This window comes from Erpetoichthys calabaricus, chromosome 1, assembly GCF_900747795.2.
Source record: "Erpetoichthys calabaricus chromosome 1, fErpCal1.3, whole genome shotgun sequence".
NCBI lineage: Eukaryota > Metazoa > Chordata > Cladistia > Polypteriformes > Polypteridae > Erpetoichthys > Erpetoichthys calabaricus.
In genome coordinates this window covers 229,512,413-229,533,431 of record NC_041394.2, presented here as the reverse complement: position 1 = coordinate 229,533,431, position 21,019 = coordinate 229,512,413, and the positions used below count along the sequence as shown (strand labels likewise).

Genomic DNA, 21,019 nt, shown 5'->3' with positions numbered 1-21,019 from the left:
GTAATGTATTTATCTGGAACAATAAAGATTAACATTATTTAAAAAAATGTCAAAAGATAAAACTTTATTTTTCATGGTATTCAGTGGAATGTTTTGTTAGCTACATATTAATAAATAAGACAAAGAACTAACAGTTGTTGGTTTTATTGCATGTTCAGGAAGAGGGAGACACTGTTGATGTAACAGCTGTAATAAACTCCTGTACTTTGAGTGAAGCTCGGTTTCTCCTGGATCATTTTCTTTCAATGGCAATAAATAAGGTATGTCTGTTTTTTGTACAACGAATAATTATAAGTAGCTTTCTGTACAAAATGCAGTTCTGTTAAATATTCACTTTCAAATAGTATCTGGTGAAAATGTGTATTGTCAGAAATTTAAAGTCATGAACCCCACACTGGCCCTGAAAATTAAACTGCAGATTTTAGCACTTACACACCATAGCAATCATTAGCTACAGCTAAATTTCTGACAGGCAGTTATATAATGTTAAATGGTGCCACTGTTCAAAATTATTTCTTTATACCTTATAAGCAGCATTGCCTTGTATAGTAGAAATTAAAATTGATGTTGGTTAATGAATTCAAATTCCAACATTGAAAGCTGAATTATTTTTACAAATTTACTGCTTGTGACTAATTAAAAATTAAAAAGACCAGTGCATGTGCTTTTGCATTATTTTAGTAAAGTAATTTTTTTTGCTGCCTACTGCCAGGTAGATTGTATGCAAAATATTCAAATAAATAAAATCAAATCCCTGATATATTTACTATAATAGTGAACAAAAATATTTAGGAATTTCTGTAAAATACTGGAATAATACAAAATTAATAATGTGTCCCCAAACTAATACAGTCGTATGAAAAATTTTGGGAACCCCTCTCAGCCTGCATAATAATTTACTTTCAACAAAAAAGATAACAGTGGTATGTCTTTCATTTCCTAGGAACATCTGAGTGCTGGGGTGTTTTCCTAACTAAGATTTTTAGTGAAGCAGTATTTAGTTGTATGAAATTAAATCAAATGTGAAAAACTGGCTGTGCAAAAATGTAGACCCCTTGTAATTTTGCTGATTTGAATGCATGTAACTGCTCAATACTGATTACTTACAACACCAAATTGTTTGGATTAGCTCGTTAAGCCTTGAACTTCATAGACAGGTGTGTCCAATCATGAGAAAAGGTATTTAAGGTGGTCAATTGCAAGTTGTGCTTCTCTTTGACTCTCCTCTGAAGAGTGACAGCATGGGATCCTCAAAGCAACTCTCAAAAGATCTGAAAACAAAGATTGTTCAGTATCATGGTTAGGGGAAGGCTACAAAAAGCTATCTCAGAGGTTTAAACTGTCAGTTTCAACTGTAAGGAATCTAATCGGGAAATGGAAGGCCACAAGCACAGTTGCTGTTAAACCCAGGTCTGGCAGGCCAAGAAAAATACAGGAGCGGCATATGCAGAGGATTGTGAGAATGGTTACAGACAACCCACAGATCACCTCCAAAGACCTGCAAGAACATGTTGCTGCAGATGCTGTATCTGTACATCGTTCTACAATTAAGCGCAATTTGCACAAAGAACATCTGTATGGCAGGGTAATGAGAAAGAAGCCCTTTCTGCACTCACGCCACAAACAGAGTTGCTTGTTGTATGCAAATGCTCATTTAGACAAGCCAGATTCATTTTGGAACAAAGTGCTTTGGACTGATGAGACAACAATTGAGTTATTTGGTCATAACAAAAAGCGCTTTGCATGGCGGAAGAACAACACTGCATTCCAAGAAAAACACCTGCTATCTACTGTCAAATTTGGTGGAGGTTCCATCATGCTGTGTGGCTACTTCAGGGACTGGGGCCCTTGTTAAAGTTGAGAGTCGGATGAATTCAACCCAATATCAACAAATTCTTCAGGATAATGTTCAAGCATCAGTCATAAAGTTGAAGTTACGCAGGATATTCCAACAAGACAATGGTCCAAAACACAGTTACAAATCTACAAAGGCGTTCATGCAGAGGGAGAAGTACAATGTTCTGGAATGGCTGTGTCAGTCCCCTGACTTGAATATCATCAAAAATCTATGGGATGATTTGAAGCAGGCTGTCCATGCTCAGCAGCCATCAAATTTAACTGGAGAGATTTTATATGGAAGAATGGTCAAAGATACCTCCATCCAGAATCCAGACACCCATCAAAAGCTATAGGAGGCGTCTAGAGGCTGTTATATTTGCAAAAGGAGGCTCAACTAAGTATTGATGTAATATTTCTGTTTTGGTGCCCAAATTTATGCACCTGTCTGTTTTTGTTGTGATGCATAGTGCATATTTTCTGTTAATCCAATAAACTTAATGTCACTGCTGAAATACTACTGTTTCCATAAGGCATGTCATATATTAAAAGGAAGTTGCTACTTTCAAAGCTCAGCCAATGATAAACAAAAATCCAAAGAATTAAGAGGGGTTCCCAGACTTTTTCATATGACTGTATTTTTTTCTTATTTTGATAACTTCCTGCTGCATACATGGATGCCTGATCATTGTTGCAGTATGAAATAGCAGTTAGTCAAACTGGAGAGATATAGTGCTGTGAAGGGTCTGCAAGTGCAACATTTCTTGGTAGAAAGCATGTGAGAGAGGTGCATAATGCTTATGTAAGGGTACATTTCGTTATCTAATGGTGTTTCAGGGATGTTCTGCTACTTGATGTTATGATGAGTGCCAACAGAGGTGCAGGACTGGCAGTAGCAGTGAGAGTGATGGATGAATGTATTTCTAGGAGCTGTCTCCTTTCTTACTACTAAAATAGCCCATTTGACAAAAGGGACAAGTTCATGAAACCTGTGTGAGGAATAGTATACTTAATGGTAGCAAGATGTGTCCAAAGAAGGTGAAACATGAAGCAAAGCTGGAAGAACAGGAATGATAGAATAGGTGTAAATGTGGAGAGTGAGAAGATGAATGCTGAGAAATATGTGGTGTTGAGGCAATAGGTGTTCAGCAGAGAATAAACAGACTAAGGTGTTTTTAGCATGTAGAGTGAGAAGCTAGATTATGGTTGGGTGAAGAGGTGCATGAAGATGGATGTGTATTGATAAACAGAGGGCAGACAAAGGTGCCATAGCTGGTGGTGATATCATGGTATTCAAAGAATGGGTCTCACACCAGAGTATGCACATGAGTGAGGACAGTGGAGGAAATATTTTGTGAGCAACTGGCTAACCTGAGAAAATCCAAAAAAATGGCTGTAATGATAATGTTGATTGTGTGGTGACTACAAATACTAGGGTGGATGTTGACTAATATAAAATTGTGTTTTGTATCAACAAAGCTATAATTATTTTGCAGTAGTGCATCGAACCAGATTCTAAATACGTGTTGTTCAAGCTGTCAAAATTGGATATGTTGATGATAGGTAACACAGTGAAAAATCCAGAAGGATGTCAACATGTGACGGAAGAGTACTTTAAGGTCACTTCTTTAAGGGAAATAAGAAAATCCAGTGAGGTTCCAGGTGGTTCATTGTGTGATGGGTGCAGCAACGTGCTATCAGTGCATGCTCCTAACCCCTCTTCCTCTGCAAGTGGCAGATTTGAGTAGTGCAAAAGCATAAGCTTTGTTTGTGCCAGGAACTCTTGAAAGAAATAGATTTGCAGGACATATTGCTTTGTCAACAAAGAAACCAGTACATCAGAAGATTAATAGGTGTGAAATACATAGTCTGTCTGTAGCCTTCTGTGAACAACTGCATTGACTCAGTCATGCTCTGGGGCCAGTTTCAGCCAGTGGTATAGATTTTGATGCATTTTGTTGTACCTTCATAAAAACAACTTATCTGCAGAAATGTCATCTTTCAGGATGATATCAACCTTAAACACACCACAAACACAATTTAAACCGACATGTAACAGAAGTCTGGAGAAGGAACATTAAAGATTCTAGTTTTTACACCTTTTTTTACATTTTTTCTCAAAAAAACATATGAAAAGCTTTGCTTTTTTTGGCTTTAAAAGTTAACATATTTATTAAATCTCATCTATCTACTATAAAAAATTCAAAACACAAAGTCAGAAGTTTAGAAAGTATAATAATGATATAAATAATAATAATAATGAATAATAATTATAAAAATAATGCTAATACCGCATATACTATGAAAATGTGCCATTTGTGTGATATATCTTGAAGCACAGTGAAATACACAATCCAACATCTCAGAAGTGACAATAGTAATGTGATTCCATGCGGATTTTTTTTACAGACTGATCAGCATTTGAATAGCACACTGCACGTGTGCAATTGACAAGAACGTCAGTTTCTGATTCATCAGAATCACTTTTGCTTTCACTGTCCATTTCAGTTTCACTGCCTAAAGATATATTCACTTCATCATCACTGTTCATATCAGTGTCAAGAGCATGCAGTACCTGAGCTGCTGAAAAATGTTTATTATGAGACACCATTATGAGGCTAGGACAAGACATGTCTGCACAGTTGCCAGGGTAACACTTGGGCCTGTCACTTACGCAGGACACGCCAATATCATTTCCTGAGCAACACTCAGCACAAACGCTGTTGGCACTTTTACTGACACTTACATGAGGCATTTTCTGTACAATTGCCAGAGTGACACTAGGGTCAAACACTAAGGAGGTTAACATATTTGGGTATATCAATATTTGATTTTCATTTAAACTGTATTTTTAGATAAAGGTTATGTAATTTAAAAAAAATGAAAATTTTACTCTTCTATAATTTATTCTTGAAAAATAAACAGATGTGTCATTCCTGTCTGTGTAGTAAGTAAGTACAGCCTTGGCTCTAATAGCTGGTATCACTGAAATCAACTGGAGAAAGTTTTTTCCCCACATCTCCATGTGGAGTTCTTTCAGCTCAGTGATCTTTGAGGTGTGTCTTGCATTCACATGCAGTTTCAAATCCTCCCACCAATGAGATTCAGATCAGGTCTTTGACTTCGCCATTGCAGAACTCTGTATTTTTTTTTTTCTTTTCAGCCATTCTTTGGTTGTTTTTCGGGTATATTTAGGTTATTGTCTTATTGCAACATCCACTTCCTGTTAAGCTTCACTCTGCTGGCAGATTGTCCAACATTATCCTCAAGTACAAGTACCATCTAGTATAATGTAGCATTCATAGTAGATTCTGTGATGGTGAAGTGCCCAAGCCCTGATGCAGCAAAGCAGCCCTAAACCGTACCATTTCCACCTCTATGCTTTTCATATGGTATGAGCTTCTTCTGGTCACATGCTGTCTTTGGCTTTTGGCAAACATGTCTTCTGGACATTTGGCCAAATAACTATATTTGCCTCATCTGCCCGGATCACATTGTTCAGAAGTACTGATCTTTACTTATATGTTCATGGGAAAACTTTAGTCTTGTCCTGATATTTTTTGGATAGAAAAGGTTTCCTTTTGGCATACCTCCCTTGTAGATCTGATTTCTGCAGCCTCTTTCTAATTGTAGATATGTGCAAATTGACATAACAGTGGTTCAAACTTCCTGTAGGTCCTGTGATGAAATTCTGGGGATCTTAGAGATTTTTTTTCAGCATTGTGCATTCTGTTCTCAAGCTGAACTTGCTGGAGTGGTGTGGCCTGGGCAAGTTGGCAGTTTGAAATCTTTTCTACTTGTAGATGACCTTTGTGACAGTGATGTCCATTTATTTGTAGGTCTTTTTAAATCCTTTCCCAGTCTTACTAGCATCTATAACCTTAGTTCTGAAGGCCTTAGAGACCTCTTTTGATCTAGGCATGGTGATGACACACACTTCAACAACTACAAGCAAACCAAATTAAATGTAGCTGAGGTTTAAACAAGGTGGGTTTCTCCAAGATCTGCTTTAATGATGTTCTAATCATTTGCAGCTGATCTGGTATACACAAGTCTAATTTTAGACATTTGAGTTTAAGGTAAATGTAGGTGTTTACATCACTCTATTATATCAAAAAAACGGGACAAGACCTGTTTAGAGAGACGATACGTGACCTTCTCAGAAAGACACTTTCACTTCCTGTGAGACTAGACAGTTCGAGATAAGTAGGAAAATTAGAAAGTCTCAAAAAAACTATAGTAAAGATCGCATTAGTGGAAAGAAATGGAAAATATTACTCGGTGAAATAACGGAACCGCGAAAAGAGATCGAATAGTGTTTGAGGATGTCTGTGGGAGAAGAGAGACAAGGCAGTGAGACAAAAGGACAGCTGCTGTACAGGCTTTTAAACGTTGGAAGCGCCACACGAGATGCAAATCACGCAGCATGACCGCGATCAAGCAAAGAGAAGGAAAAAAAACAACTTTGTTTCCCATTGTATCACCGTTTAAGAGGGGTTTCGGAGGAGTGGCCACGTCTCCTTGGGGTGTGTTCAGACCCCCCTTCACAATGGCACATAGCATGCGCGTGGGGGTGGGGGGTATGGGTGCGAAGTCCCCTAGTTTGTTTAAATTAAATAATGGACTAAAAAATGTAAATGCGCCGTAATATTTGTTATATTACTGTATATCACCATTATCTGCTGGTAATGTTTAAATGAGGATCAAATCTTGTTCACTTATTGTCCATATAATAATTTTTTTAAATTAGGTTTTTGCACAGTGCTCTGTATTCTAATACTCTCTGATATGTCTTTTATAAACAAGTCTGGGTATCTTAGAGTGTTTTCTGTATCCCTACAGTATGTGCTAATTTGTGGAGTTTTTTCCAATAAAATAAAAGTGTAGCATCTACTCTTAATGTTTGAAACAGTGAGATGTTTTAGTGTAGGGTAATTGTATATAATTCACTTATGTCATTGCAAGTGAAGTCAACTTTTATTGTTATCTCAATCACATAGAAATACAGAGTGGGACAAAATGGTGTGTCTCAAGAAATATGATGCCACAATTTAGTCTATACAAAGTTGAAATACTGTGCAGAAGTGTTAGACTTTGTTCCAGTGTGTTTGGAATTCTTGGGCAACTGTTGCTTACCTCCATATCATCCCCTCCATAGTAACCCAGTCTGTCCTGGAAAAGCTAATTTTAATTCAGGTTTTCCTTAACAAATGGGCAAAATGTAACTAATTTGGAATTTCTTGCATTTCTTATTAAACATTTAATTTTTAATGTGTACAGTTAACTCAGCTAAACCTTTTGGAAGCCTGAATTCACTGAAGAAAGTGTTGTGGAAATTGCCTTGATTATTTTCTGTTTTTAAATGCAATTATGTCTGGTATGTTTCTTAGATGTTCTGCCACCTGAATAGTCAAGAGTATGGGTACATTTATTTATTTTCCGATGCAGTTGTAAATAGTAATATATTTTGTTTTAAAAATGCAAATGCAGTCAGTAAATCCCCATCTGCAGATGATAAAAAATTTGCATCCTTGAGCTTTTATTTGTGGCAGCAAGTTTTAAGTATTAGAGACAGTTTGTGGTAAATTATTGTTAAAACTACCACCAGTAAGACAAACTGTCAGTATATATGACAATAAATTAGGTCAAGTTGATCTTTATTGCAGTCATTTTCTCCAAATATATTTTTCTCTCAGGGCCTACAAGCTGCCCAAAAGGAATCTCAGATTAAGGTCATGGAGGGGCGCCTTAAGCAGATAGAGATAAACAGTGCTACTCAAAACCAGCTTCTTTTCCATATGCTAAAGGAGAAAGCTGAATTCAATCCTGAATTGGATGCCTTGCTGGGAAATGCCTTACAAGGTAGGGATCTTTTGTACTGTGCATAATTTTATTATACTTGAGTGCACATTTTAATTGCTGCATGGTATATTAGCTGCCATGACTGCTTTACTGGGTGCAGCTTTTTGAATAGATGCTGCATGTATGTGTCTGCATCTCACACTTGTGAAAATAACTGCAGGTTTGTTTGATTTGTTTTTTCTTTTTTTTGACAAACTGTTAGTCATTCATTTTTCCATTTGTATCAGATGATTTATAGCAAATGCTACTAAATTCTGATGTCATATTTGGCTTTCAAAAATATTTTTAAATATTTGTCTTTATACACACCAAATATAATAATGGAATCATTAAGAGAAGGTTTCAAAGTATGAACAATGAAGATAATGCTTACGTTGCATCTTAAACCATGTTTTAGTATGTCCATAGTTATAAATTTAATACTTTAATATGTAGCAATTCCTTCATAAGTAATACATACATATTATGTCTTACTATACTGTTTACATAAATTTTACCTATTCCCATTTTTCTTAGATTACTTACTGCAGCATCTATTCTTTCTTTTAATTTAAGTCACTTGTAGTAGTAGTCACTGTGACTATTCACTCTTACTTTTTTGGGTCGATGTGTTTTGATTGGTGTGTTGGTTTTTGTTTCCTTGTTGCCTGAATTTACACAGACCTAGGTAACATTGCTGTGGGTAAGTATACAAACAAGCCTATCCTGTATTGCAAGATGCATGGGATTCAAAACTAATCTAAGTTCATAACAAAGTACGAAGAGTGCATGTAGTTCTAGATAAAACGTTTCCCATCACCAGCTTAATAATGCTTGACTTTCATTCTGAAAATTTATTTTACCCTAAAACCATTTTTTGTTCTTTCAAATTAACAGTCATTGGCAACACCCAGTTTGAAATGCAATTGGAATGATTTTGCTTGTCTAAAAGTATTTTTTCCCTCCCCATGTTCACCTGCAAATACATGTTACTAATTAAGTAGTGTCTGTGTTGTGAAGAATTTCTAATGGTGCTTCACTGAACCCAGAAATTTTGGTTAAAGATATTTTTTCTACATTTACTTTTATTTTAACCTTTAAATATTTTATAAAGGTGCTTTACAGGTTTTCATCACAATGTAATACTGCCTGTTAACTAAAATATGACGATTTAACACAAACATCCATAAAATTATTTTTTTTGTATAACATGATTTTGAATGCACAGTTTTAAAGACTTGCTATTTATTGCATTTAGGGAATCTGGAATGAACTTTTTGTCATTCATTAATACACTGCTGAAATATTTTAAAGTAGATTAGTTTAAGTCAAGTAGTCATATTTTATTATTTTTCTACACTTGACCAGAAAATGGTGATGAAAGCAGCAGTGATGAATCTGCCCAAAGTCCTGCCACTGATGGAAGGTAAGTGTTAAGTTATTGTAATAAGGAAATTAATGTTGTGTTCATGATTTTTTTTTTCTTAAAGATATTACCAAGTTTCAGGTTCTAAAGCTTTTGTTATAATTGCATTTAATTTGCATTTGCTGCTTAGTTACATTTACTTTGTAATGCACCAAGGGAGAGTAGTGTTCTTATTCAAGACCATGCCAGTCCTGGAGCCAGACTGAATTTGTTGCTTTAAATCCCCCAGTTAATAACTGTAAGTAATTTGCTGTCCTCATTTTATAATTTAAGTTACCTGGACTTGTCTGTATTGTACATTCTGTAATCATGTCAAAAACTGAATTCTAGCTGCAAAACTGTCTAAATACTTTGTTGTTAATCGTGCTAATAGGGCAATAAACTAGTTTGTCCTTGCCTTTTTCTGGAATAGCAATCCTACCACTATTGAATTGTTCAACAAGCACTGATATCTACCCTGCTGTGGATAGCTGCGCTGAAAACCAAAAAACAATTAACAGAATAATGAATTGTGTAATTACCTATTATTAGTATCCTATAATTATTGCCTTTTGTAGAGTCATTTAAATAATGCAACATAATTTATTTTCTCAGGTACATAAATTTTGATTATTCAAAATACTTACAAGTATTTGTTACAGAGGAACTTTAGCTATGGCTAGCTTGTCTAGCTAGTCTTCAACACAATTACATTAACGTACTGCATTACTAGTTAAAAAAAAAAGTCCATCTCAGCTGAGGGCTCTCTTTCTATGGCCACCAGTTACATGAGCAGTCTGCAGAGTGTCTGCCTTAGTTTTGATGAACTTGTTTGATTTACTATAATATTTAGAACAGTTTTAAAGATTGCCAGACTAAGGAAAAATAATATAAAATAACAAAGGAAAATTCAAACAATTATTAACAATAAAATATATGTATCTAACATTTCATTTTAGTATTATTATTATTATTAGTGAAAAGCAAAAAGCTGTTATTTCAGACAGAGTTGCCAGTGTTTGGTAACCATCACTCTTCTTACAAAAATAAATACAGGAATAGACAGAAGCTAGAAGCAGAACTATGCTCAAAGTTTTCAGAACTGCAGCCTGAGATAATAATGACTATATAAGACATAAAGATACATAACATTCACAACTGAGAGTTGTATTGTGTTCTTTTTTTTGACCTGAAGATATGTGTAAATTGAAAAAGTCAAAATTTTAGGCTAATTTTTATTTCTTATCAAACCATGCTATTATTTTTACATTTTAAAAAAATCATTACAAAGTACATATTTGCACTAAAACCTATGTGTAATCGCTTGTTAAAATCCATAAAGTAAAACTGTATGCTATTGTTCCTCATAAGTTTCCAATGCTTAACAATGTAAGGCTGTAAGAAATTGGGAATACTTCAAAACATTTTAATTCCGGTTGGTGCTATACCAAGAACAAAAGCCTAAAAACCCCTGGTCTAGTGATACTGCTTGATGTTTAATCACATATGTGTCTATAATCTACAGTTGTTAAGCATTTGCTTTGAGTAAAAGGTCTACTATTACCATTAACAAAATCGATAAGCAGTAAAATATGAGGTCTTTAATCCATGAATGTACAACTTATCTTATGCCCATAAATGAAACAAAATGTAGATCATTAACTACCACCAATTACTGCAAAAATTATCACATCAGACTGCAGACCCCTAAAAGTCATTGAAGATACAGGGCTGAGAGATGTCATTCAGCAATGTCTGGTAATTCTTACAAAATACCTTAACATGAGACAATTGTGTCACATATCATGGATTTATATTAAAAGCACAGCTTTTCACAGTTTGAGCAGGTAAGAAGCTATACACTGCATTCACATTTGCAGGGGACTACTGGACATTGTTGAACTACACCTAATATAAACTGTTCAAAAAATTAAAGGAACACTTTGGAAACAAATATCTTGATGGGAAAAAAAAATCATGCTGGATATCTATAATTATATGAACTGGGTAATGATGTTAGGAATGAAAGGATACCACATTGATGAAATGAAAATTATCAATCTACAGAGGGCTGAATTCAAAGACACCCCGAAAATCAAAGTGAAAAAGTAATACGGCAGGCTAGTCCATTTTGTCGAAATTTCATTGCAGTGACTCAAAATCGTATTCAGTAGCATGGATGGTCCCCACGTACCTGTATGCGTGCCTGACAATGTCGGGGCATGCTCCTAATGAGATGATGGATGGTGTCCTGGGGGATCTCCTCCCAGATCTGGACTAGGGCATCACTGAGCTCCTGGACAGTCTGAGGTGCAACCTGGTGGTATTGGATGGACCGAAACATAATGCCCCAGAGGTGTTCTATTGGATTTAGGTCAGGTGAGAATGGGGGCCAGTCAATGGTATCAATTCCTTCATTCTCCAGGAACTGCCAGCATTCTCTCGCCACATGAGGCCGGGCATTGACATGCACCAGGAAGAACCCAGGACCCACTGCACCAGCATAGGGTCTGACAGTGGGTCCAAAGATTTCATCCCGATACCTAATGGCAGTCAAGGTGCCGTTGTCTAGCCTGTAGAGGTCTGTGCTTCCCTCCATGGATATGCCTCCCCAGACCTTCACTGACCCACCACCAAACCAGTCATACTGAATGATGTTACAGGCAGCATACCGTTCTCCACGGCTTGTCCAGACCCTTTCTTGTCTGTCACATGTGCTCACGGTGAACCTGCTTTCATCTTTGAAAAACACAGGGTGCCAGTTGTGGACCTGCCAATTCTGGTATTCTATGGCAAAAGCCAATCAAGCTCCACGGTGCCGGGAGGTGAGCACAGGGCCCACTAGAGGATGTCGGGCCTTCAGGCCACCCTCATGAAGTCTGTTTCTGATTGTTTAGTCAGAGACATTTACACCAGTGGCCTGCCGGAGGTCATTTTGTAGGGCTCTGGCAGTGCTCATCCTGTTCCTCCTTGCCCAAAGAAGCAGGTACCGGTCCTACTGATGGGTTAAGGACCTTCTACAGCCCTGTCCTGCTCTCCTAGACTAACTGCCTGTTTCCTTGAATCTCCACCATGCCCTTGAGACTGTGCTTGGAGACACAGCAAACCATTTGGCAATGGCACGTATTGATGTGCCATCCTGGAGAAGTTGAACTACCTGTGGAACCTCTGTAGGGTTCAGGTATCACCTCATGCTACTAATAGTGACACTGACCGTGGCCATATGTAAAACTAGTGAAAAAACAGACAGAAAAGATGAGGATGGAAAAATATCAGTGACCTCCACCTGTTAAACCATTCCTGTTTTGGGGGTCATCTCATTGTTGCCCCTCTAGCGCACCTGTTGTTAATTTCATTAACACCAAAGCAGCTGAAACTGATTAACAGCCCTGTCTGCTACTTAACTGACCTGATCAATGTACCAGAAGTTTCATTGACTTGATGCTATACTCTGATTTAAAAGTGTTCTTTTAATTTGATATATATATATATATATTTTTTTTTAATTTGTTTGTTTCAGTTCACTAGCAACAGACCTCATGAAACTTTGCGGTGAAACCAAGTCAAGAAATAAGGTATATACATTTTAGCTGTTAAAATTGTTCTCATGCTGTGTGAATTTGTCCTACTTTGTAAAGATGCATTTTTAAAGTAACTGGCATCACTGAATTGTTAAATTGTGTATGTGTGGTTGTATGTGTTTGTATAACAACTAGAAAAGATTTGTGCTTTATGCTGTTAGTGTCACTGACCTTTGCATTTTATAGCTCTATTAGGCTTAAGTTTCTTGCAGTGTAACTTTAAATGTTCTTATTAAAAGACTGGATAAACATGCTTTACTTACTGTGTTAGTTATAAATGTAGGGATAATCTAAAAGTGCTGTGCTTATCAGTATGGATGGACCTCAGAGCATAACCACTGCTTTTCCCTATCGAGAGGAACCAAATGAGATGGTTTGAATATGTATTTAGGATGCTTCTTCAACAGGTCCCTACAGAGGGAATTACGAATCAGTCATTAAAATATTTTCATTATTGCTAATGTGAGTGCAACTGTTCTGTTAAGGCAAATTATTTTGTCCTTTTTGGAGCAGGTGCACTGTGTGTATTCTTTCCTATAAAAAAAACTTGCACATCAGCTTAATTTTTTATTATTATTTCACACCAATTCACAGAAATCATAATTGTACAAATTTAGCTTTACCAGCCTGACAGGATGTGTTAAACAATAACTTATTAGATAAGTTATATCTTCATCTCGCAATAACATTGTTAAAATCAATATACTGTACTTGTACAAATTTTTTATATCTGAGTGTTTAAAAAAACACATACAGTACTTATTGCAAATAAAATGAGCAAAATCCAACTTTGTCCTTCTGGGACAGAAAGTGGTTAAAAACATGGCACAACCTAACTTTGAGTTGCTGTCAATTGCACCCTTGAATCATTTTTTCATTTTTCCACCAAGCAAACTTTATTTAATATATGAAATACACTCAGTATTGAGACCTTTAGAGATTTTTTTATTGAAGTAAAATTAATATCTAAATACAACTGTGGCTCAAAAGTAATCTATTCATTCTTTTAGTAAGATAGACACTTTCTAAAAGAAACCTGTCCAGTTTTTCACTATCAAGGATAGAAATTATATTTTCTAGTTGCAATAAAGATACAGTGCCCATAACATTTATTTACCCCCTTGAAAATTTTCATGATTTAGGACTCACATAATTAGTGAAATGGAGATCAAGTCAGTTTTTAGTAGAAGTGTCTTTGGCAGCAGTTCCAGCCCTGAGTCTGTGTGCACAGGCCTCTATCAACTTTGCACATCTGGATCCTCATTGTGTACGCATAAAAGGAGTTGCAGACACAACGTCCTATCAAACGTTGGGATTTATTAAAGAAAACTTGACAAGGAAGCATGTATGTTTACAACAATTCTGACCTATCCATACTCAACATTTCGGAGAAATTGGAAAATGATAACACCCTTGATCAAGTTGGGAAACTCAACCAAACAAGCTAAATCACGACTTACATACCTAATAAATCATATCACCAAGCCGTTATTAGAATGTGCATTGACATAACAAACATACCACAAAGCTAATGAGTATAATGCACAAACTCTGTGTTTTAGTTCCCTTTTAAGATTGCCAATGCTATGTATTTTCACTGAAGAACTTTTATATTTTTGTCAGGTTATATCGGCTGCCTGTTGTCATTTCTGTAAAGCAAATCTTCCAAGCTGTGGGTTTTTTGCAGACTGCATCCGATTATCCTCCAAGATTTCCCTGTATTTTGCTGCATTAATTTTACTCTGTCTCTCATAAGCCTTCCAGAGCTTGCTGCAGAGAACAATCACCACATCATCATTCTCTGACCACTATACTTGGTCGGAAATGTATTTTTTTGTTAACATGTATAGTGTTTTTCTTATGCCAAACATTGCATGTCTAGTGTAGGCAAAAAGCTCAGTTTTGCTTTCAAAAGACTGTATAACATTCTAATTGAATTCAGAGTCTCATGTCATACTGTATGTTTTTTTTTTTTTTTATCAGTGGCTTTCTATGTACTACTCTACCGTAAAAGTACACAACTGGTGACACACCCAGGCAACAGTTGTTGTAAGTACAGTGTCTCCAGCTGCATCCATTGTAGCTTGTAAGTCCTTCAGAGTTATCACATGTCTCTTTATTCACTACATATCATCTTGTGTGATGACTCAGTTTTTGTGGGTGGCCTGCTCTAGGAACATGTATGGCTGTGCCATAATCTTTCCATTTCCTAATGATAGATTTAATTACAGTCCAATAGATTCTCAGTGACTTGGATCCTGTCTTGTATACACACTCTGACTTGCGGTTTTCAGTCATCTTTTCATGGAGCTGCTTGGAGTGTTCTTTTATCTTTTATATTCATTTGTTAGGCCACGATATTGATTCACCACAAACTAATTCTTCCAGATAAGGTACATTTATACTACAATCAATTGAAACCCCTGGACTACAGAGAGATGATCTCAATTTAACTAATTATGTGACTTCTAAAAACAATTTTACTGTACCAGTGATGATTTAAGTGTGTCATATTAGAGGTAATAGTTGTTTGATCAATTCTTTTTGTGTGTTATAGTTGTAATTAATTTAGATTAACATGCAGAAATGTGTTTTCACTGGAATGAAGCATGAAACTTGATTTCTGCATTTGAGCATGGTCTTATTATTTTATCTTGTGTTACAAAATCGACACAACAATTAGTTTTAATATACAGTGGAACCTCGGTTCACGACCATAATTCGTTCCAAACCTCTGGTCGTAAACCGAATTGGTCGTGAACCGAAGCAATTTCCAGACCGTACGAACTGTATGTAAATATATTTTTTAAAATATTTTTAAGCACAAATATAGTTAATTACACCATAGAATGCACAGTGTAATAGTAAACTAATGTAAAAACATTGAATAACACTGACAAACACCCAGGCTCCCTGCTCAGCTGCACACGCTCTCTCTCTAGCACGCAAGCCTCCCTCTCTCTCCCTCTCTCTCTCTCTCTCTCTCTCTCTCTCTCCAGCACGCGAGCCTGCCTGCTCTCTCTCTCTCTCTCTCCAGCACGCGAGCCTGCCTGCTCTCTCTCTCTCTCTCTCATCAGCACACGAGCCTGCCTGCTCTCTCTCTCTCTCTCATCAGCACACGAGCCTGCCTGCTCTCTCTCTCTCTCTCTCTCTCTCTCATCAGCACACAAGTCTGCCTGCTCTCTCTGTCTCTCTTTCTCTCATCAGCACACAAGCCTGCCTGCTCTCTCTCTCTCTCATCAGCACACAAGCCTGCCTGCTCTCTCTCTCTCTCATCAGCACACGAGCCTGCCTGCTCTCTCTCTCCCATCAGCACACGAGCCTGCCTGCTCTTTCTCTCTCTCACATCAGCACACGAGCCTGCCTGCTCTCTCTCTCTCTCTCTCTCTCTCTCTCTCTCTTACATTGCAGCAGTTCACGTCTGACCGAGAACAATGCAACACGTGCGGAAATCATCAGCGCGCACAAACCGAAAGGGAAACTGGCTTGTTCGTATACCGAGTGTGTGGTTGTGAGCCGAGGCAAATGTTTGGCGAACTTTTTGGTCGTAAACTGAGTTGTATGTGTACCGAGGCGTTCGTGAACCGAGGTTCCACTGTACTGCAAAAAATTGGGCACCCTTGCTTAAATTGTATATTACTATGAGTAATTAAGTGAGCACAAGATGAACTGATCACCAAAACACATAAAGTAAAGGATAACACTTTTCTTTAATGTTTTAAGCAAGATTACATTTTTGTTTCCATCTTTCACAGGTACAAAATACCAAAAAAATAAAAAGGCCTGAAGCAAATATTTGGGCACCTGACATGGTCAATACTTAGTAACACCTCCTTTGGCAAGTATCGATCGCAGCTAAGCCAGTTAAGGGACTTTCAGTTCTTACTAGGGGTATTTCCCCCATTCATCTTTGTAAAGGCTTCTGATTCTGCAAGATTCTTGGGCCGTCTTGCATGCACTGCTCCTTTGAGATCTATCCACAGATTTTTAATGATGTCTATGTTGAGGGACTGTGAAGTCCACAGCAAAGCCATACGCTTGTGCCTATTGAGGTATTCCATTGTAGATTTCAGATCATTAACTTGTTGTAGAAACCGTCCTCTTTTTAACTTCAAGTTTTTTACAATTGTGTGGTGTTTGTTTCTGGAATTTGCTGATATTTATTTGAATCCATTTTTCCCTTTATCAGTGACATGTTCCTTGTGCCACTGGCTGCAATACAAGCCCAAAGCATGATTGATCTACCCCCAAGCTTAATATATGGAGAGGTGTTATTTTCCTGGAATTTGGCATCCTTTTTTCTCCAAACATACCTTTGCACATTGTGGGCAAAAAGTTCTATTTTGACTTTGTCTGCCCACAGGACCTGTTTCTAAAATACGTCAGGCTTGTTTAGATGTTCACTTGCAAACTTCAGGCGGTTAAGTTTGTGGCTATGACACAGGAAAGGTTTTCTTTTATGATTCTACCATGAAGGATATATTTGTTCAGGTGTTGCTGCACAGTAGAACAGTGCGCCACTACTCTGGAGTCTTCTAAATGTTACTGAAGGTCTTTTCCAGTCAAACATGGATTTTATTGTTCTTTCTAGTAATCCAACAAGCAGTTCTTTCAGAAAGTTTTCTTGGTCTTCCAGACTTCAACTTGACCTCCATTGTTCCTGGTAACTGGCATTTCTTAATAACATTATGAACTGAGGACACAGCTACCTGGAAATGTTTTGCTATCTTCTTGTAGCCTTCTCCTGCTGTGTAAGAATTGATTATTTTATTTTTCACAGTACTAGGCAGCTGCTTACAGGAGCTCATGGCTTCTGATTGTTGGGACAGAGTTTGAGGAGCCAGAGAATTTATACAGCTTTGCAATTTGTATCACCTGCAGTTTCCTAATGATGATTTTGAACAAGTCATAGACTTGTGAGCTAATTAAGGTCTGTGTCCTTGATAAAAGTTATCTGAGATCTCACATATGTTTGGATGCCCAACAGACTTTTGCATGGTGCTCTTTTTCTTTTTTCATTGCAGAATTGTACAAAACAAAACAATACACTAATCTTGCGTAAAATGCCAAAAATAAATGTGTTATCTTTATGCCTTTTGGTGGTCAGTTCATCTTTTGAAGTTAACAATGCACAGTAACAGACATTTTAAGCAAGGGTTCCCAAACTTTTACATACCACTGTACAAATAGTTTTAAGGGCAAAAATACTTTTATTGAAATAAAGAATACATCACTGCATTGCATTTACCATGCACAATATTTCTCCAATATAACAGAGTTCGTTTGTTTAAAAATGACCATTTAGGTTATTGTTTCAGACACTCCCAGCTTGTAAGTTGTAGCAAGATTTGAGATTTGAAGTTCTAGCCGGGAGGTTTATTTTTAAATTCATTTTTTGGATTCTTGCTCCTTTCTGGAAGCTGTATTCCTTACTACTTACTGGTATATTTCCAGTAATAGCTCTTTGTTTATATATTTATTTTAATTTTTACATCTTTTTATTTTTGTCAAAGAATTACTTTTGCAGTGGTAGAGCTTTTTCAGTTTATCTTAATGCTATTGAACTTGCCCATCCCACAACTGAAAATATAATACATTAGATACAGCCAAACTACACATGATGGTACACTGAGCCTTTCTAAAGCAGCACAGTACTATTCAATGTTGCTTGAAAAATTATTTTGTTTTATGTGTGCTGGTAATTAAGGGCCAATGTATTGCTTTATTTTCGTTAAAGGCAAGAAGGAGAACAACCACACAAATGGAATTATTGTATGCAGACAATGGCGACCCATCACCTGATTCTCCTGGTGGAATGTTTTTGTCACCTCTATTGCCTGTGGCTGAAGCACAAGAAAGTGAAAGAGATTCAGAAATTAGTTGTATTTCAGTTAGGGATAAGGAAGTCCTGCTTTCACCGTCTGGCTTATCTTCTAAAATGGGCAGCATGTAAGTCCAATCCCACTTCACTAACAACCTTTGCATGTTGCGTGCCTTTTTTTTTTTTGTCTGTAAGCTTTGTCATGGTTTAACATGTTGCATTATGTAAGTTAAAATTTTAGTCATTTTATGTACCACAAATTTATAATTTAGTGTTAAGTGTACTAAAAAGTTAAATAAAATAGACCCTTCACGTTTTCAAATTACATTTTTATGCTCACTTCTACTCACTGAGCAGTTTATTAATAAATAAAAAATAAACATTGAAAAAGGTAGACATAGGAAATGGTCAACATTTGAGACAAGCAGAAAGGTATTCTCCTCATCAATGGTATATAATCAGAGTAACTCTTCTCCAGCCAAAGTATAGCCATCTCTTTACTCTCTGTGGACCATTGCTCCCAATCAAAGTGAAATAGCCCAATCATTCCCCTTAATTGCACGTACTGACCATTAAATCTGTATTTGTTTTATTGCTTTTTGGCTTTAGACTGTAATATATTGTTTTTAAGTGGGTGTAGTCGTTTCTGTTTCTCATTAGCATTAGCTATAACTAGACACTAAAATACAAATAGATACAGATTATTTTTGAGTTCGGCCTCTTGACACTCTAGTAGATCTACTATAAACTCTTGTCTGACTCAGCAAATGTGGTGCCTCTGCTCAAATAGGAGGGGTACCAACTCATGTTAGATTTTTCCCCAGGAGCAGCTGAAGAATGCAAAGCATGAGTATTGGACAGTATTTTTGGTTTGTGTTTTCACAGCTGTTAAAGGGTGAGTTGCTGAAACTGTATGGAAGGACTATATCAGTGGTTCCCAACCTTTTTTTGGCCATGCCAACCTAGACCTCTCTAAAATCATGATGTCCCCCACTGTAACATATACCTTATTCTTATTATTACCTATTCAAAAAGTGAACTCCTACTCACGTGGAGAAAGCCCATAATGTCATTAATTTGGCCTAAGCAAGCTTACAAAGAACATGGAAACAAAAGAGGGAAAGGATAGTTGAAGTACTGACAAACAAATCACTAAGAAATTGTTAAAAAAAAAATATATGAAGTAATATGGGGGCGGCACAGTGGCACAGTGGTAGAGCTGCTGCCTCACAGTTAGGAGACCTGGGTTCGCTTCCCTAGTCCTCCCTGCGTGGAGTTTACATGTTCTCCCCATGTCTACGTGTGTGTGTGCACCCTGCAGTGGGCTGGCACCCTGCCCGGGGTTTGTTTCCTGCCTTGCACCCTGTGTTGGCTGGGATTGGCTCCAGCAGACCCCCGTGACCCTGTAGTTAGGATATAGCAGGTTGGATAATGGATGGATGAAGTAATATGAAAATACAGCAAATACAGTTTTGAAAACATATAATAAGAGATGTGATATTCATAAATATAAAATAACTTTAATGACAACTTTTTCTGTAATATTTTGGTCATTTTATATTTTTGTTATAATAATTGTTACAATTCATATCATTTTAATGGTAAAAATGATTTCTAAGTAGAAAAACCCAAGCTGGTTGTAAAATCATAAATTAAAGGGTTCTTCATCATCCCTTCTATGTTTATCTAAATGTCTCTGTAAAAAATAAAAATTATTTGCTATTTTTTTCTATCAAAATAAAAATAGTTTTTTTTCTATAATTTTTAATAGTAAATTTCTGTTTTTTCATTTTATATATTGTTTAACATACCTAAATTCTCAAACTGCCCCCCTAAAAAATCAAATTGCCCCCCAGTAGGGTGTGCACCCCATGTTGGGAATCACTGGACTATATGCATGAGAACAAGGGTTAGGAAGCAGTATACATTGAATATAATCAGTTGTATTATATCTGTAATACAAGGGGATTATTGTTCTTTTATTTTCTAAACATTCAATTATATTTTTGTGGAGTTAATAATATAAGAATAACAGATTCAGATTCTGCTGGTTTACTGAGTTAGCCTATATTTCATCAGGTGTTTTATAATCACTTCTGCCATGTTAATTAGTATATATTTTAAAATTTAAACACTGAATAGATAAAAAAAGTTGTGGATATGCAGTAATAAGTAATTCCATTCAGCAATAAATCAAACAGTGGTATCTACTTGGAGATCTACACGCTAAATCAAATAATCTGCTCTGTGTAATATTTTTAAAATGAATTTCAATACAATAAGTCAGTTTGACTTTTTGGAAATGCATTGATTATGCCCCATTTTGTTGCTAAATACTGAAGGATGAATTGTGATTTGTCTTATGAAATACAACCCTTTGTGCTGTATTGCTTAAAATATGTCTCATATTTTATAGTGCCAAGCAGTGCCTTCAAGAAAACTTGTCATACAAAGATTTTACAGGGAGAAAGCTTATATTCAATCTATTATGTTCTGTCTATGAACAGCATCAATAAATCAATCACCTTTTGATAA

At 36.5% G+C, this 21,019-nt stretch overlaps 1 protein-coding gene across 1 annotated transcript in view; it reads left to right on the top strand.

Moving 5' to 3' along the window:
* The window catches only part of kif21a (kinesin family member 21A), a 226,819-nt gene that overhangs the window by 180,731 nt on the left and 25,069 nt on the right, over positions 1 to 21,019 (top strand). The window contains 6 exon segments of the mRNA XM_051935118.1: positions 159 to 260; positions 7,533 to 7,698; positions 8,360 to 8,380; positions 9,046 to 9,103; positions 12,603 to 12,657; positions 18,401 to 18,612. Of these exon segments, the coding sequence (XP_051791078.1) occupies positions 159 to 260; positions 7,533 to 7,698; positions 8,360 to 8,380; positions 9,046 to 9,103; positions 12,603 to 12,657; positions 18,401 to 18,612 (614 nt within the window).